Below are 19995 nucleotides of genomic sequence, written 5' to 3' on the forward strand. Positions count from 1 at the left end.
CCCCGCCGTGCGGCTCGTCATCAACATCTATTTCTCCAACATCATCAGGGTCATCATCACTAGTTTCATCATCGCTATCATCACTAGTGTCAGTTGTATTACTCAGTTCATTATCGCTTCCACATTCAAATTCCACCAAGAAATCATCCTGATCATCACTGACCTTAACATACGATGTCACTATCGAAAAACAAACTTTCAAAACTTTCTTTTTATAGGTATGCAAATACCGGGTATCTACAACAACTTGTATAATACAATGCATGCATTATGCGCATGCACGTGTGCGGCGCTCGAGACCTTGTGCGATTCCCTTCACCCCATGACGTCATCGGCAAAGCCTCGAAATTTACGCTGTGACCTAGATTTCAGGGGGTGACAGGTGTAAATCTTCAATATCCTCTAACTCCACTTCAAAAAGGCCATTTTAAACGATGTAAACGACAAATTTTTCCATGTGTCCCACTCTTTGACTTCATATCTAATATAATGTCTTCAGTATTCCCCTTTAAAGCACTGAATAGATATGTGGAAAATAGTGAAATTCTAAGAATTTGACTTTGACCTTTGACCTTGAACATGTGCACTAAAAAGTTGATAGGCACAACTTTGTCCACTCATACATACATGTGCCAAGTTTTACAGAATTAGGATACCTCAAAAGGTTCCATAATTACTCTGTATATAGAATTGATTATGGACGGGAAGACAGACAACCCTAAAACATAATGTCCCTATCGCCTCTTCGTGGTAGAGGCACCCCCCAAAAAAATTGTTGCAGCAGTAACATTATCTTAAAATTGGACATCACCTCTCAAAGCAATGCAAAATTGTTCTCCTTTTTATAAGTTATAAAAAGTAAAATAAAAAGATGAAAATGAAATGCATCAAGCAGACTTTGCATTGAATTACGTGATATTAATTGTAATATATTTTTATCATATCAAAATGGGTGTTATGGTAAACTAAAACCCAACTATAAATGTGGATTGAGCGATAGCAGCAATATAACCAGAACATGTCAGTGCAAGTTTAAGGGAAATCTTATAATCAATTTTGAAGTTACAAATTATAATCTAAAGATTTTGTGTGACTACTATTATGCAGTTCATGACTTCATGTGTTGATGTCAATGTTAAGAAAATATGAAGAATCAACATATATATTCACTTTTCTAGCAGAATGATGGAGCACTTGAATTATCTCTCTCAGAAAGCAGGGGAATATAACCCTCCAACATATGTAACAAGTCAATGGAATTTGTACTTTTCATGAAAAATGAAATCGTGTGGAATTCTCTTTTTTTTCATGTTGTTGTCCATACATGATGTTGTTCATCTTATCCAGTGATGCTTGCGATGAACCTTTATAGACAAGCGATGGGAAATGGAAGTGAAATACCACATATTTCTGAACATCTTCAAAGTACAATGATCTCAGCTTTGCTCCAAGGCACAGATTTATGTGGTCAGGCAGCCATTGCACCCGCTATGCACATACGTGGTACAAGTAGGGAAGAAGTATCAGTATTTTATAGAGTGAGTAAAAAAACCCAAACAAATAAAATAAATATTCCCATCACTTTAAAGTTGTCTGGTTTGAAGTGTGAACATTTAATCACAGGTTTCATATGTCTTGGTAGAGTTGGGGGGGGGGGGGGGCGTTTCATCAACGAGTTCGTCGGAGGTTTTCACCGACAAATTTGCTATCAGCCAATCAGACGCAAGGACTTCAGTAGCTTTTAACACTTGTCAGTGTAAATCACTGACAAAAAGTTTCATGAAACGGTCCCCAGGGCCGGCGGAGCGTTTTCAAAAGTGGGGGGCCCACTTCCGGGTTTGATGAGCTAACAAGCAAAAAAAAAAAAGGGGGGGGGGGGGGTCTCAGCTCATCTTTCTCCTTCCACTTCCGGGTTTCTTCAGCTGCAAAGCGAAAAAAAAAAAAAAAAAAAAGGTCTTCAATGGGAAAACATAACCTTACCGCGCTCACATTTCAAGATCTCTATTTCTTTCTTAGTGCCACTTACGTACTTCCGGGTTAGAAAAAATGTGGGGGCCTTAAAAAAAAGTGTATGTACATGTGTATGTATTCCTTTGTATGGTGCACAAAAAGTAGGGCCATCCCCCCCCCCCCCCCCCCCCCATTTCCACCAGCCATGGAGTTCTCCTCCCAGCATTTTTGTACCCTTTTTGTTTGCATCTTTGCATGCATAACTGAATAACAGACAATCTTTTGAGGACTGCAAAATGAGAGATTAAAATTAATAGAAGAGAAGAGGACTTGAAAAAGACCTTCAACTTGGGCAATTATTCGACTTAATTAAGCAAGGTTGACTTAAGCAACTTTAACTGCATTTACTCAATATTTCCCTCACATCAAACACCACAGCAAGGGTAAATTTGATGAGGATTTGATGTGCATAATTTCGATGTGTGTACATGCATTAGGGAAGTTACTGAACTTACCTGATAATTCATGAGATGCTCAGCTAACTGTGCTACCTGACATGGGCCTGGATACTCACTGTATTCATGACTGTATCTTACTTCCTGCATACCAATGATGTCACTTCCTGAATCAGCCAGCAGCTGTGAGCATCATGCAAAGAATACCAGAGCATAACATGTACATCAAGTAAACTGCTACATATGACATGCCTGTCATGTATATCATTTAACATACTCATTGCCTCCTTGTCAATGACTAACATCAAATGAGAGAATATGATTCTACAGGCCATTGTTGCTACTTCTTCAGAACTGCTTACATTTGACCTCTAGATCTGTTGGGCTTGTGCATAACTGACAACAGTTGTTAGGTCTTTTTCTTCTTCAGTAAGTTCAATTACATAACTTGATGACACAATAAATGCTGTCAGTACAAAATGACTATAATTTCACAGACATTCCACTTACTACAAATGGTGATAAGCACAATCAGGGTATGCAATCATGACTTTCTCACTTTAAAAAATTGTAACTTCTAAAAGAATGCACCAACTGACTTAAAAATTCACATGCAGCATGGTAAGACATCAGTAATCACATGTGGTAAGACAATAGCTAATTTCTTCTCATTTACTGTTAATTATTAAAGATGAATTACCAAAAAGTCCCCCAAAACCCACGTAATGCATCAAAAAAGCGTTTTACAACTTACGTAAAATCAAGATTTGAGGTCCATATTTTAAGTCTACCCCTATGTGTTTGGTATCAAATTAATGGATTTTTTCCTGGCATTCCTTGCATGCAATAAAAAAGAGTGGATCTTTCAGCTGGAGAAAATTATGAGGTCTGAAGTCCCGTCCTGGTAGGAGTGTAATGCTGGCTTATTTTTGTGACATTATGACCTTTTAACCCATGCTGTACAGCTATACATGGAGACACAGCTTATTTTTCTGCTTTTCCTGAAAGTACTGAAGACACACTACAATATGGTGCGCTGTTTGCCAATAAATGTTCAGCCAGTTTTGAGTTTTGAGCCATTTTCAAATGCTGAGGAAAATAAGTGCAGCCATTTTTCAGTATTTTCAGTGAGGTATATCCTAATTTGACTACTTAAAAGAATCTTTTCCCCTTATTGAATATCCTTGTTTTTTTTAACCATGAATTGTACATATGTAGAAATCTATTGTGTGAAAATTTTAGCAAATTTGAGCTAGTATAGGAACTTATTTTTTTTATTTTTACAAATTGCTGAGAAAAAAGACCGATACACGCCCATGTTATACTGCATGAAGGTCATATGATAAGTGTTCAGTGTTCATATTTCAATGCTTGTTCAATTTCTAAATTACTTAAGATATCATAAGCAAAAACATAGTATTTTGGCTTAATGTGTCATTGCTTTATTCAGCTGACTCGATCGACTCACCATACTCTCTCAGCGCTGTAGCTATAGCGAGAGCGCAGCATGATCCATGCACCCCACATATAGTATACATCGCCTAGAAACACCACACGTTGTTCGATCGCGATCGCACGTGCTGGTATAACGCTTTCCAGACAATAATGTGGTCGTATTCTAGAAAAAAAAAAGGAATTTGTAGCAAAAATAAAGAAGTCCTAGTGTCGTAAAATCCGTAGTTTTGCTTCGTTCAGCTAACTCAATCGACTCACCACACCGTCTCAGCGCTGTACAGATGTACTGTAGCTATACAGTCAGACCGCAACGCTGCTGTTAATGAGCTCAAATCAAAAATTTATCGTACGCGCAGGTTTTTGCGCATGTCTTTTTTAGCACCCGAGATTTTGCGAGATAATTCAGAGACAAAGTGCATGGTCTACGAGATTCACTTATTGACGACATGAAGATCTACTATCCATGACTAATTGACATGGTTTGTGAATATTTGAAATAAATCACACCTTCATTAATGCTTACATTATATAAAATGAGCTTATGATACCATTATTCATATCTCTGCATTATATCGATATTTTCCAAACGACCCTGAGACAAATTAGAACAAGGCTTTGTATTTATTGCCAACCCGACCCGTTCATAGGTTGAATCAACACATAAATGATAGCCGACGTTTTAGATATACTTGTTATGATAGCACAGTAAGAACTGAATTGGTCCCTCGCTTAGAAAACAATAAAAATTGAAAGTCTCGTCGAGTAAAAATCATAGTGTGGCAATTTGAGATACATGAATGATCATGCGCTCCCAGGGTATCATTAGATAAATTACTCAGCGATGGGGACAGTGGATTAATAAGGAATAATTATTCTAATACCAAATAGAGAGCCCCAAAGAACTCATGCGTGCAAACTTAGTGCTAGATCCTTTATTATTGATTTGTATGTTATTTATTAATGCACGCTACTCATCTAGTTGTGCAAACAAAGTTCAAGCCAAAGTTGAGTTTTCAATCAGAGTGGAGTGTTGTTCTTGTTGTTTGCGTGGAGATCTTAGCTGCAGTTGCCTGAACCTGAGCGCGTATTGTGCGCGCGAACACACACACACCATAGGGTCCTACACTGTCGTTAACAACACAGTGTATTAAGAGTACACGTTTACTGTCATTCCGCGAGGTTCTTTCAACTCTCCACTCAGAGGGAATTAACCAATCAGAAACGCATATTCGCGGCAAACTGACATCTCGTCAAAAATTAACTGTACAACGCAATGATTTATTCGCCAACCTGACCCGTTCATAGGATCAGTCCACATAAAGTCATTATGTTTTCATAGAATGATATTTCCTCTTTCATTTTATACCTCTTCTATTTTGGTCCACCTTAATTTCGTTGGTCTAGTGTACCCCTTAAGAAAAATGAAAAATATGCAAATTTTGTGTTTTCTAATGTCCTTGTTCAGTATATTTAATATGTCATTACCTTTTAATTGGTCAAATTTCATCAAAGTACAACTTTTCAGCTTTTTATCGATGTATAAATCATGAAGATTGATAATGTCGTTTAGATTTACAGACACTCTAAAAATGTGGTCTCCCAGCTCATTACGTATTCATGTCCGCGAGGTCCATGCATACGCGTACGATAAATGCGAAGGCTTTTCAGGACGTTGCGGTCTGACTGTATAGCGAGAGCGCAGTATGATTCATGCACCGCGACAGCACATATACATGTAGTACATCACATAGAAACACCACACACTGTTCGATCGCTATCATCGCACGTGTTGCATGTCCCAGCTAGCAGCAGCAACATCGTGCTAGTTTTGCCCGACAGTCGTTTTGTGATATTCTCATGCCCAAGTATATTATGCGAAACATACTACGGAAATCGTGAAAGTGAATGTCCCGTAAGTTTAGATGATCATATTTTTTCGTTTTTCTTTCCTTCTTTCTTTGTTTCTTTCTCGTGTTTTCCGGCTTTCCCACACAGACGGAAATAATATCACGAAGCCGGAAATTGGACACCAAAATATGAAAAAGCCGGAATTCCGGCTATTGCCGGAAAACTGGCATCCTTGCAATGGAACAATATTACCCAAATATTTACTATCATAATCATATCTATATAATCATATCCTACATTTTTATGACCAACCTGAGTATGTAGGATGCCCTGTATTTCAATCAGGATAGTTACTACTAAAAAAAAATGAATAGTAATATTAGTATTGAAGTGTTTACCTCCATTGATGAAGGGCAGTTTGCCATTCAGTTTCAATCAAAAACAACTTGACACAAGAAATATTAATTTTAATAAATATGCAATACCTGCTGCATGGAACCCCAGGTATCGAGTAGATATATGATGTCTGTCTAGTAATCAGGTCATTCATTCGAGTCACACCTCAGTATGTATACCCATGAATTCTGTCGTGGCTACTACTGAAAACTGAACAAGGACAATTTGTTTATATCACTTGCAATAAAAAAATGATACAAAAAAAAAACACACACACTAATTTGAAGTAACATCTTCATTATCATAACATACATGTGTTATACAATGCAGCTACAATGCAGCTAGAGCTCTACATTGTGTGGTGAACAGTACCCAATATACTAGTAGTTGAACTGCAATTTTTCAATCTGCTTGTGTATTTGGTTTCAGTACCCTTTAAATCAGGGGTCTCTACTAGAAGGGACTGTATAGTTCTGGTTCAGATGGGAATTCTGATTTCAACTTCTACAAGATAATTAGCACTTCTTTTACGAAATATTTAAATAGCATACAATTCTAAGAGGAATTCAAAGTTAACATGACAGGGCGGTGAGTTGGCTCAGTCGGTAGCGCGTCTGCCTCACGATCACGCGGCCCGGGTTCGAACCAGAGTCTGGACTGAGCAATGTTGTGTGTAAACATACCGTCCCCTCTACCAAGAGGCAAAACACTCTGTCCCTCGGATAGGACATAAAATGGAGGTCCCGTGTATGAGAGAGTCACAGCTCATGCACGTAAAAGATCCCGCTTCATTCATTCATCGCAAAGAGCAGGGTGTTTAACCCGGTGAAGTGGTCCCCACCCCACATCCAACTGGACCCCATGGAAGACCAGCTTAGTGTAGCTGAATATGGGCTATCCAGCCATCTTCACAGATGGAAAAATGAACAACAACAACAACAAATCTGTTTTGAAATGGCTGAGATATCCAGAAACGTGGTGTCCTCAACAAAAGGTGGGTCACATTTTTTATTAGGACCACTTCATTTTACTTTGTATATTTGTTTGTTTTTTGATATATATATCTCAGTCATTTCAGATTGGATCTCCATCAAATAAACTTTGAATTCCTCTAGTCTTAGAATTGTATGCTCTTTAATAATTCATATAATTGGTTTCCAGTCATCTCGTAAAATGTTGAAAACTGAATCCCCATTTCAACAAAAACTATACCATCCCTTTAATGCTGATTTTCATTATGTATTTTGCCATCTCCCCCTCCCCCTTTCTGAAAATTGTTCAGTCAAGAACATGTATTGTTTCAAGTGTCTATAACTCATAAGTAGCTGCAAAGTTGGGATGCTTTCTTCAGGATGATTGACCATTTGTGTACTGAGAGACCTTCCCAGCTAACTACATGCATTCACATGCAATATGTATGGGGATGTCCCATTTTGTACGTAACGCATTTGTCCCATATGTAACATTATTTCATTGCCTAATAAAAAATATTTCTTTTACTATTTTTTCTTCTTTCTGTGGTATTTAACTTCTCCTAACAATAAATTAGAACTTTCAAAAAGGGCATTCAAATAACCTTAAAACTTTCAGAAAAAACCTAAAAAAAACGACCTCAATATGGGACATCTCATGATAGGACACAAGCTAATTGCATAATCATTTGATTTGCATAATCCCTAAATTGTCATACCAAGTTCAACTATTTGATGGACTTCTTATGTCCACATATTAATCAAATATTATTTGCTTTCCTTTGAATAAATATGAATTTTTATAAATGTCCCATACGTAACGCTGTGTTTCACATTTATGCAAATGAAGCCCTTGAAGTTTGCATAAATTTACATAATATCATTTTTTTCTCCATGAAATAAAAACTTCAACTCATAAGCTTTAAAATGATACCAAACATGTCAATATTGAGTAAAGATGATATTTTGCCTTCTGAGGGGACCTTATCTTGGACTTGCCCAGTACTGTACTGAACGGAGAAAATGTGTACAGTGTAAGTGTGCATCACATTCACATCGGGATCAGAGTCATTATTTTCGCTCGTCTTTAATTTCGCGAATAGCACCTTACTTGCCAAATTCACAAAAATAAAAACCTTGTGAAATATTCGGCATAAACAGTATGTATTTTTTCATCCTCCTTATAAGTTTCTTTCATGACAGTACTGATGTGATAATGATGACTTTGTAAAGGGGAGAACAAGTACAGAATTATATTGTTATAAACTAATTTGTATTTCTACATACAAAGAATTGTAAAGCGATGACATCATTATCTTGTTTGATATGCATAGTATATGACTGTATTATCTCCAATTCACAAGTGGGTAATTCCATAAAATAGGGACCCACTTTGTGACAGAACTATTTTGCCAATAAAATCAGAAAATCAGATTTTTGTTCAACATAACTTGAAAAAAACATTCATATTGAGTAAGTCCCTTGAAAACTGACTGAAAATTAACATTCTAAACTGAAATTGAAGGAAGTCAGCATACCAAATAGCAGTGTACAGGGAAAAACTGGTTCACCATGTAAAGGGGACACCATTGGTGTCCAACTTACACGGTGAACCATCCATTTTGGCATCTTACCACATATTTCAAACTAGTTCTATGTTTGTTTCAATAGAAGTGATTATTTTGAAGTAAGAAATTAACTATCAATATACTATTGAAAAAAAATGACACAACCCCTATTTTTGGCCAGGAAAAAAGATTCTTCAAAGTTTCTCCTGTAAGGGGGACACCAAATATCATTTTTGCATTTTTTTTTTCAAATTAATAGAGTGGTCAATTTTTGATACCTGTTACAAAGAAACCACAGCTACATTGTAAAATATGCCAATGAGGAGCAATTATTGTTGTGATTAGACACAAAAAATTAGCTATCACTGTGCCCCGACGTAATATTTAGGGGGACACCAAAGCCACGTGTGTGAAAATTATAATTTGGTCTTTTTTTTCCAATTTATTTATTTTACCCCAATTTTCTCTTGAAATCTTTTAAACTACGAGATTGCTTCCCAAATAACAACAAACAGTTCAACACTGGTCCTTAATATGGATTCCACACTCATAAATTAAGGTTTCTCGAGTAAGCAATTATGGGGACACCAAAACTTACATGTGAAACGTCTTTCTTGGGATTTACGTGAATTGATGCATGAATTATATTTATAGTGTTCAAAATTTGCTCGTCTTTTATCATTTTTGACCCCTTCAAACAGAGTTTAATCCACAAACAAGCTGTAAATCTGTCTAACTGGTGTTACAGTAAAATGTCACACAATTTTGCCCAAAAACGTTGTGATTTTGCACTTTTTGTCAAAATTCATGTGGAACTTTGAAGAAGCAATTTCTATATTTTACTTTGAAAAGGAAGATACTTACCTGAATATAAGATTATTCAGAAGTAAAATTGATTTAGAGTATGTAATTTTTAAGTAATGACAATATGAAGCAAATAGACGGGGCATTTAACTAGTGGGACCCTTTTTAATGGAACTGCCCAAGTACGTTTCTCCTTATACTAAAATATTTCATCCGTTTTGTTTATTTAACTTGGCGCTTTAAAAGTGGAAATTTTTGCGGTGTTGAAATTTATGTGCATTTCACCCAACCAGAAACAAGCATGAAAATAAAAGCACGCAAATATTTTTGCTTGCCATATGTTCCAACTGATGTCTTGATTTCACAGAAAAACATGTGAAACTCATTTTACCCAAAAATATCCACTTTTACAGTATACTCGTTTCTCTGGGCAAACTCGACACAGAGTAAGAAAGTTTCCCTCTACAAGATCTGTCTCGTAGTCCTTAACTCTTACTATTTTGCGCGATAAAAGTAACATTTTATATAATACGCAAACGCAATGGGTGATTTCAAGTTTGGTGCTATTGCTATTGCTATTGCTAGTGCTATCTCAGCACTAGCACCAGCGATAAATCCAAACTTGAAATCAGTTGGTGTCAGGAGGTTGACCTCAAAATTACGATGGATTTAAGGTAGTTGTTGCTGGGCCTGGTGTTAAATGTCATCTGCTGAACCGAGCTACACCATTTCTGTTGGCGATTTACGTGCTTTTTCCCCATTGGCCAACACTAGCCCTAGCCCCTACATGGATTTATATCATCTTTCTCATTTCAAGTTTGTTGCTGGTGTTAGCACTGCTGTGCGAGACCCACATTTACGTCCATAAGTGGACGCACATTGTACGTGCAAAGTCTGTGCTAATGCAATGGTTGCCCACGTAACAGACACAAACACTCTACACATGGTTACATAAATCTGAGCCTGGAAGCAAAAATTAAGATCGTCGTATATTTAAAAAATGATAAAATTTGTGCCATTTTAATCCATCTTCCTCATTATGTGTCTAAAACTAAGCAGTCATGACTACATCTTTTAATATTTGACTTTAACTATGTGCCATCACTTTTTCATTGCACAATTCCCACGGACTTTGCGGTGGTGTGATGCTATCGCCTAGTGTTGGGATCAATAATCTTGATCCGTATCGCTTCGTTAATCTGACTGTCAGTGTTGCAGCTCAGTTTAAGACAGTCATTTGGGAGCTAGCACAAGCACTAGCACTAGTTGACCAAAAGATCGGTCTGTATCTGGTTGTCGGGGAAATGTTCTGCGGAGACTGCGTCTGGCTTCACGGATCCCCTCCTTACACAGACCGAAGGCAATGATGCTGGCTCCTGTGGGGATGCACTGCCAGCGGTCGCGCACCGATCAAACATTACGATAAACCAAATTTCAGACAGCTTTTTTACATTCAAACAAGTTTGACATGACACGACACATTATGTAGTGCTATACTTGGGGTAAATTTCTCACATTGTGCAATTGAAATACTTGCACTGAGTCACAGTAACTAGGTTATAACGCAGAAATTCTATCCATATCGCAACATCGCCGTTCGCTAGCTGTAAGTCGCCATTTCGAATGTGTTAGCCAATCACATGCGAGGTACGTGTTTTAATTAAAAAAAACATAGAAACTACCTCGCATGTGATTGGCTAATGGATTCATATGTTGAAGAGCTGTTACGACCGAATCGACGGGCAGGTAAATTTAGTTGCATCTTGCACTGGTGAGTGCAATGAATACTTGAAATGTTGATTTTGCTATACAAGTTTAAATTTGCCGATCTAGGGCTGTGAATTAGACGCAATTGAGAAGGGTGAGGTACCTCACCCGATTCTCCATAGAGACAGTGGTTAAGAGCTTCCCACAGGGATGTATACTACCAACTTCTGTCTGTCCATGGAGGAGAGCGATAACGTCAAAAAAATACTGTACGACACGAGCTGAAATTTTAGCGTACAGATATTTTCTCGAATTGCTACTTGGAGGACATTTTCGCGTGGTGTTAATTTCGCGGTTACGAGAGTCTAACTGAACTTAGTTAATCGTGCGTTGTTATTTTCACGTGTTGTTGTTTTCGCATGTTGTTATTTTCGCGGTTCGAAGGCGATCTGCGAAATTTGCGAAAATAAAACCACCGCGAAAATTTCAGCTCGTATAGTAAAAGACTCCTTCGGACAGACGGATCTTTCTGTCTATAGCACTAGCACCGAACTTGAAATCACCTAATATGTCACCATGCTACCTGTTGCCAGTATTTAAAGTAATGCCAAACATCTTGTTTTCTTACCTTACCCATTTGATTCATTCTATGGGCATAGAACTTGTGCTCTCCTGGATACAAGCTATTAAAGTTCCAAATGTTATATGTCGTAATCTTTCCAAACATGAGATCTTTCTGGACAGTGCAAGTGGTGGCAATCCTGTCTTTCTGTAATCCATTCTCTGTCCACACATGGTGACTTCTACCATTGCAGCTCTCTGACTGTGCACTGTTAGTGAGTTGGCCACCTGATCCACTGTTCCCTACAGAACGGCTGATTTGTGCTGCCATGCCAACTGCCTCTGGACTGCACTCTGATAGGTCACTGTCTGATCTGGCTGCAAGGTGCACAGGCCCTGTGCCACCACCTCTGACTACGTGTAAGTCAACAGCTCCAACTTTTGATGCACCCATCCTCTGCAATTTTCCCTGGGGAACAATATCTCTGATGGGACTGTAGAAATGATGGGAATACACAAAAAGGCGTCTCTCTCTGTCTTTATTGACAACAAATTTGTGTATAATAGAGCTGTATTTAACCTCCCAAGTAAGTGTAAAAGTGTAGATGATTCCAAGGACAGCCTGTCTGTGATAGAACAGTGGACCGTTCGATCCCTGTCGAATTTCTTCAAATATAAATGGGGTTCTTCCATCCTTGGTGAAATGCAATTTCTGGAAAGCAATAACGTGAAAGGATTGACAGTAATGTTAAAAGTGCTGATCCATTTCTATGAAGAGTGAGGTAAATCTTGCTTTTTCTTCAACAAAGTGTTATGTTACATAACTACAAGTTTGAACACGAAGCCTTACCCTGCTCAGCTACAGCTTGATAAGCTTTCCACATGCATAGCAGTCAGTTTAAATGACAAATCATTCAGTTCTAGAGTATCTATCACATCCCTATTATCTCTGAACTAGAATAAAACTAGAAATATCCTTTGCCACACAGCAGAGGCATAATCCCGGGGTCATTAAACTACTACTTCACAGACATATCAAGATCCAGTGTACAATGCCATACGAAATATCTCTGTCTATAATCAGTGTGTGCATGTTGGTTTATTCGTGAATGCCAAATATCTTGTGCAATGCAATTTAAAGATGCAAGCTCAGTCTTCTTCTTCTGTAGAGGCAGGGTAGACTCACAGAAATTACATTAGATATTTGTTCTTTGGCATGGAAACAGTGACCAGCAAATGCTATTCTGTAACATGCTACAATACCAGAAATGGGTGGAATATCGTTGCTTTTATGCTCACTCCAACTGAAATTCTGCACTCTTGTAACACATAGGTGTATAATGTGATATCAAGCCAGTCGCTGCAGGGCCTTTTTCATAGTCCATTTCTTGGATCCATACAAGAGTATGCTTTCAACATGAGCTCTGAACTACAAATGTCACTACAGCAACTGATATGCTTACTGTAATATAAATTCCTCAAATGGGTCTCTAGTACATCATGACAGTTTCACATGATTGACAAGAAATTGAAATGATTATATGTTTTACAATTTGATGGCACAACCCTAAAATGTGTTGATTATATACATTCCTTGAACTAACTTTTATTTGGATGACAAAATTGAATTGAGACCAATTACTTGGTAATTTTAACAAGTCTCCTGATTATAAACTTGCTGTGCATTGTTAAAGGTCCTGTGTACCTTTGTGAGCAGTGATTTTAAAAAAATAAAATGTTAGAGATATCACTTTTGGTGCATATATGTAGGTCAGTTGTATTACAAAACATCCTACCATATAAAATTTTTGCAATAAAGCCTATTTAAAAACATAAGGAGATAACACTATTTTTCTCATTAAACCATAACTGTAGAAGCCCGACGGTTTACTCTGGAAACATTTTTATTATAAATATTGTTCACATTTTGTATATTTAACAATACTTAACATCAATCATACTGGTTCAAATTTTTACATCAGTTGGTTGTTTCTATCCTAACTCACATTTTAGAACTATTTTGACGCACTAATGCCAGTTTTTTGTTTCATCTGCAAATGGTAAATTATGCCTTTAAAGTACAATTTTTGTTGGTATTTGATCTCATGACCTTGTCATGACAATTTTCAGCAGAGAAGCCCTAGCTCACGGTAAGCTGATCAAACAGGTGCTACACCTCCAAAAGCTTGAGCAATTTCAGATATGGTGGAATTGCAGCATGTATTTATCCTTCATCTTTAACCCTCAACCCATGGCCTGCAACTTTCTCCATAGTATCTGGCAACAACACATGTTCATGGCAATACTTTGAGCCATTTTTAAAATACTGGGAAAATAGTGAAATGTTGGCAACTTTATGAAAGTCATTGCCAATTACATGTAGGTATGGAAAAAATAGTATAGTTTAGCATTAAATACTTGAAGTGTCAGAACCAGCATTTCAACCTGACCCTTACCCCATGGCCCAAAACTTCCCAAGAGGAGCATTGTCAGCCAATACATGTAGTGAGTTTCATGAAGAGACCTTGAGACATTTCTGAGGTATGGAGATAATTATGTGACATTTCAGCATTTTTCACTTGACCTTTGATCCCATGGCACAAGAATTTCCAAATGGCAAAAACAAATTGTGTCAATGTTACAGGGTTTTGAAGGAGCACAAAGGGAATATACATGCTTTTAACTATAGCATTATTGCATTAAATGAGAGAAACTGACACTCGGGATTCTGTTTCTGATGATAAACAGAATTTGATTTCGAGTTTAGATTCAGAGACCCAAAACCCATAATCAAAGGGGAATGAAACCCAAACATACTTGTGGATTGAGTGAATGCAGCAATATAAGTAGAATATATATTAGTGATGCACTACAAAATCTTCTTGCATATATAATAGCATAAATTACATATTATTACATTGTACATCCATTTTTTGTAACCCTGTTTAAAGGGCTACAACCACCCCCCCCCCCCCCCAAAAAAAAAGCAACAGCAAGAGACCAAAGGATCTTGCGCTCACCCGAGTATCACAAGTTCACCTTCCACGCATTCATGCAGACTCTTATCTGAGAACATTACAAACTTGGGGGGGGGGGGGGAGCAGCTTTGAGAAGTTGGGGCATGGTGTCCATTTGCATAATTCATTACACTGGTAAATATACCTGCCAAGTACACAGTACTTTGCTAATAGAAAGTTTGATTATAAATGCAGTTTGAAAAAAGGAAAAGGAGACTTAAAGCTCTATCACTTCTGATTATAGATAAGAATATTTTGGAATATTGCTGTATTTGGGAGGTTTGGGCCCCGAGGGGAGCACAGTGTCCATTAGAACAAATTGAGATCCCATCCCCCTAGGAATGCTTCCTGCCAAGTTTGGTGAAAATCCATCATGCTGTTTTCAAGATGTAAAATTTAGACCCACATTTAACAGGATTCCCCCCCCCCCCCCTCCCCATGCTCCAAAGGGGGGGGGGGGGGGGGGGGGGGGGGGGGGGGGCTGGATCTGCAATGAACAAACTTGAAACTATAGTCATCAATGTACCAACACATACAATAGTGTAGTATTAACTTTGCTTTATCACTTCTGGTTCTAGAGAAGATTTGTAAATATTCATTAGTTTTTGTTGTTGTTATTGTTGTTGTTGTTGGGGTTTTTTTTTTTTTTTTTGGGGGGGGGGGGGGTTGGGCCCCTTAGGAGCCCCCACAGGATTAATGGTATCAAGTTGAAGAAATTGAGATCTTAACCCCCTACGCATGCACCTGCCAAATTATGTGAAAATATATCAAGGGGTATTCATGAAAAAGATGAACATGTACAATTTAAGTCCCCATTTGGTCCCCCCCCCCCCCCCCACCACCACCACCACCATCAATGACAAGGGGGGGGGGGGGGGGGCTCCTTCCATAAAAAAAAACGAAATAATGAAACATATTTCTACATTACTGTTTGGTACCCTAGGGTACAAAAACTGCATCATTTAGAGAACAAGTTACATAACTATTACATGCAACATAAACATAACAGAAGAACAACTTCATGATTTTGAAGTTGAGATAAGCCCTCAGCTCTTGGGGAGCATGGGATTTGAAAATAATAGAAGATAAGAACACTCACTAACTTCTTGGGCTCAAGGACTTGCCATGGTAAAATCTGCCCATTTTCACTGACAGGAAATGAGCTGGGATGTCGCTTTCTGGCAAACTCTGCAGCAAACTAGCCAAAATGAGAAATGCAAAAGCTCATATGCTGGTATCTCACTTTGATGTTAAAATGGTATAAACTTCACAGAATTTATATGAAGTCAACATTAGTTATCACTACAGAAATAGAAATGGTAATCCTTTTACACTAACACAATTATGAGGCACACACATACACACACACACACACACACACACACACACACACAACTGCTGACAAAGAACTGTATACCATGAACATGAAGCTCCTAAAAAAAAGCTACCTATATGTGGGCAATAAATACCATATACACAACATTCACTAGAGATTCCAGGCTCCGATTTTTACAAGTTGATTTTCTTATGATACATACATCGAAAAATAACCATTTTGATGAAGGCTATCTCCCCATGAATTGAAAAGCAAAGTTCTGGTACTACATGTACTAGGATATTACAGAAATATTGAGTGATACACACATTGGTCACTTTTCCTCACAGAAATGTCTGAGAAGTGGGCACATGCAAAACATTTCAGTCATGCGTTTTGTAGTTGGTCTTTCAAAATCCTTTCTTCACAATTTACATCAACATTGCTCTTAATACTACATCTAAAGCACCCTTTTAATCAAAATACAGTGCATACAAATCATCGATTTAGAAGAAATAACAAAATATAAGTCAGAGGGATATCTTACCATACCTTTGCAACATCTAAAACATCTGTGTCATTGGCTGGCAATGACATGAAATTATCCAGAATTCCACCATAGAGTTCTTTTCCCAAGGTCAGCCTTGGATCTGCAATATGTTCAATACAACACATATAATAATGGTCACTTTTAATACTTAAGTGCAAATGTGAAATATAATTTTTCCCCTTCAGTTCTGACAATGTCAGTGGAAAAACTATAAAAGCTTTTATAAGAAATTTTGTAATTCTGTTTCATTTACATTATACTATTGGTCTCTGTTTCACAAGGTCTGGAAGCATATGTGTCATGCAAACAAGTCAGGACTGTACACAAATCACTAGGGCAGTTTCTTGTACAATACCACTGCATGATACACAATCATCATGTGGACAAGGGTATCAGCTGTTCTTCTCACGCAATGGATTTTATGAACTCAATTTTCCTTCACTAAAAGCACAAATCTATAACTTCCATGAGCGGCATATACAAAGGATACTGCATACATACATGTAGTACGTTCGTTTCCTACGCCAGAGATACATATGTATGATCAAATTACCAGTACCGGTAATAAACAAATCCTATTCTGCCATCAATTACACGAAGATAGAAGGGCCCCTAGAGAGTAGCGGGGAGATTTTACAGCCATGAGTGTCACTAAAGGAAGAGAGACAACTGAAGGGGGTGGGGAAGCTTTAGCCTTATGCTGTCAATCATGCCACCTGGCGCTTAAATCTAATATTTTGACTTATTCTGATGAAAAAAAAAAACAGTCCCAAAAGTGACTTTTTTTTGGTGGCTGGAAATCCAAGTTTTTGTTTTTATTTTGTGAGAACTGAGAAAAACTTGCCAGGACATGTGAGGATGAGGAAGACCCTTGGGGCACGAATCTTGTGCCTTATGAGTAAGACTAGGGTAGGTCTGAGTACACATAGTTTATTTGAAATGTAAAACCAAATCACAACAGTCTTATACTAGTAACCAACAAGATCACTTTTTTTTTTCCCCAAACAGTTGATGGGATGGAACTTTATATCTCACAGCTCAGACTGGTAGTTTTTCCTTCCTTTCCTTTGTGTAATACATACATATGATACTTCCTTACTTACACTCCACAAAAGAACCAAGGGGATATCCCCTTCTTATGAAAATTCCTCAAAAAAAGTTCTGCAAGTCCAATATGATGTATCATATTTCTTTCAAAACTACATCATTTCATTCAAATGTGACATCATAAGAAAGCCTGATTACTTATCTTTAAAATGACACCTTACTTGCTATGATTGGGTATTCCTGGAATGCGCAGTATGACTGAGTAGGAGGAAAGGCCAAATGTGAAATGCTGCAAAATAGAGCAAACATGTTATGTCAAACAGTGTAATTCCCATTTGCTTTGTCGTTTCAGGGAAGGAATGTGTTTGAAAAGAATGCATTGTGAGATTATCATTAGATTCCAGGCTTCATCCATGAATTAAAAAATGCAGTAGTATCTGCAGATTAAAATGAAACATAAAGGTTGACCAAACAGACATCTAATGTCTAAGAAATTTTTGAAAGTGCTGTCATTTCAGCATTGCTTATTCCAGGGGCCTTTTTTCATCAAAACTGTACATTATCAATAGCAGAATTGTTGCAACATTTCGTTTTTGATCTGTCCCCATACTCAGCTGTTTTGCACATTCCAAGAACACCCTATCACATGAACAGGAACAATTCAGGCCCCATTAGGACCCATCCCCGTCCCATCTCCTGGGTCCCAAGAGGGAAGGGGGGGGGGGGCACCCCTGATTCCGCCAATCCCATGAACAAACTTGAAACTACAGTCATCAATGTACTAACTCATCTAAGCCCAATCACTTCTGGTTCTAGAGAATATTTTTAAAGATTCCTTAATTTCAGGGGGTTTGGGCCATAGTGCCCATTTGAACAAATTGAAATTGAGATCCTATCCCCTAGGGATGCTACAGACAGTATCTACCAAGTTTGGTGAAAATCAGACATGGGGATCTCAAAGTGAAGATGAAAATGTACGGTACAATTTAGGCCCCATTATAATCTCTTTGATTAGGACCCATCACCACCCCCCTCCCCTGATTCTCCCATGAACAAACTTGTAACTACAGTCATCAATGTACTAACTCGTAGTATTAACTAACCGTAAGCCCTAACGGTTATCACTTAAGTTCTGGTTTGTCCTAGAGTCTAGAGAAGATTTTTAAAGATTCCTTAATTCTAACGATAGGGGGTTTGAGCCCCCTGCCCCCCCCCCCCCCCCCCCCCCAGGTGGGCCATGGTGCAAATTTGAACAAATTGAGATCCTATCCCCCTAGGGATGCTAGAGTACATGCCAAGTTTGGTGAAAATCGGTTATGGGGTTCTCAAGAAGATGAAAATGTGAAAAGTTTACGCACGACGGACGACGGACGCCGGACGAGCTAAGTAAAAAGGTAACGTTTAGTGGTCCATGCGTAGATCTAGTTTTGCTAGAGAGTTTACCTTCCATCTACTTCTAATTTACACAAGATTGGTGAAGTGAATTAAGTGGTAATTACATTTCCCGGCCAGCACAATTGCAAATTGACCGTTTACACGGTCGCAGTAAGGGAGATAATTAAACGTTAGACATCTAACTCGCCAACGCAGCAGGTTACAGGGACGCGTCGCTGCAATCTGCGGGGCGTCGCTGCAATCTGCGGGACGCCGCTAGCTAACTCATTTCAGCTTATGAACTGAGACTGGTACAACTCCTATATCAACCTACCATTCATTTGGTGAAGTGCACTGACGAAGCTGCAAAAATTCAAAAAGAATAATAATGGGCTCTGCTGCCTCGTACGCGTCCATTCCGCCATCGTATTATACATGGCCAGACTAGTCAACTAGCTGAACATAGCGTCCTGTGCAATGTACACTACAGTCAAAGCGAAGAGATTTTGCTTCTCACCTTGCTACCACCACCATTGAAGCGACTTCTGCAACGCGCTAGCAGCCGGTACGGTATTGAGGCAATTGCGCAAGGCAAAAACCCATACATACAATTGTACATATCACTGTGTTTGGATCTTTTGATTGCAACAGTACCGTTGCACCCACGTGTATGGAACGCCATGTGTTACTAAATCATCATCATCATCATCATCATCATCATCATCATCTGGTACAGGAAGAAGGCGTTGGCCTGTACACTGTCATTCCCGATCACTGCTTCTTGTTCGGCCTGTACTTAAGTGAGTACGACAGAGTACGACATGCGCAGGAGTGGAGCCATGGGAGATCAAAATGATGCTCCCACCAATATTTGTCAATATATCTTTTAAAGAGAAAATCAGTAGTTTTGGACCCTAACTGGGCGGGGGGGGGGGGGGGGGGGGGGTCCGAGGCCCTCCCCCGACATTTCACGCAAA

General features: G+C 38.4%; 1 protein-coding gene across 2 annotated transcripts in view; it reads right to left on the reverse strand.

Moving 5' to 3' along the window:
- Positions 1-19652, reverse strand: part of LOC139711012 (uncharacterized) — a 77877-nt gene extending 58225 nt beyond the window's left edge. Inside the window, exons 1-5 of one of the 2 annotated variants that reach the window (XM_071622930.1) lie at positions 19536-19652; positions 16600-16697; positions 15832-15930; positions 11783-12427; positions 2466-2588 (exon numbers count right to left, since the gene is read on the reverse strand). In XM_071622930.1, coding sequence (XP_071479031.1) covers positions 2466-2588; positions 11783-12427; positions 15832-15930; positions 16600-16644 — 912 coding nt within the window. In that variant the 5' untranslated portion in view covers positions 16645-16697; positions 19536-19652. Of the gene's footprint in view, positions 1-2465; positions 2589-11782; positions 12428-15831; positions 15931-16599; positions 16698-19352 lie in introns of both variants that reach the window. The other variant, XM_071622929.1, reaches the window with a different exon arrangement.
- Positions 19653-19995: the final 343 nt, after the last annotated feature.

Source organism: Diadema antillarum, unplaced genomic scaffold (assembly GCF_040938485.1).
Source record: "Diadema antillarum isolate AM-2024a unplaced genomic scaffold, OU_Dant_1.0 seq00001602_RagTag, whole genome shotgun sequence".
Classification (NCBI taxonomy): domain Eukaryota; kingdom Metazoa; phylum Echinodermata; class Echinoidea; order Diadematoida; family Diadematidae; genus Diadema; species Diadema antillarum.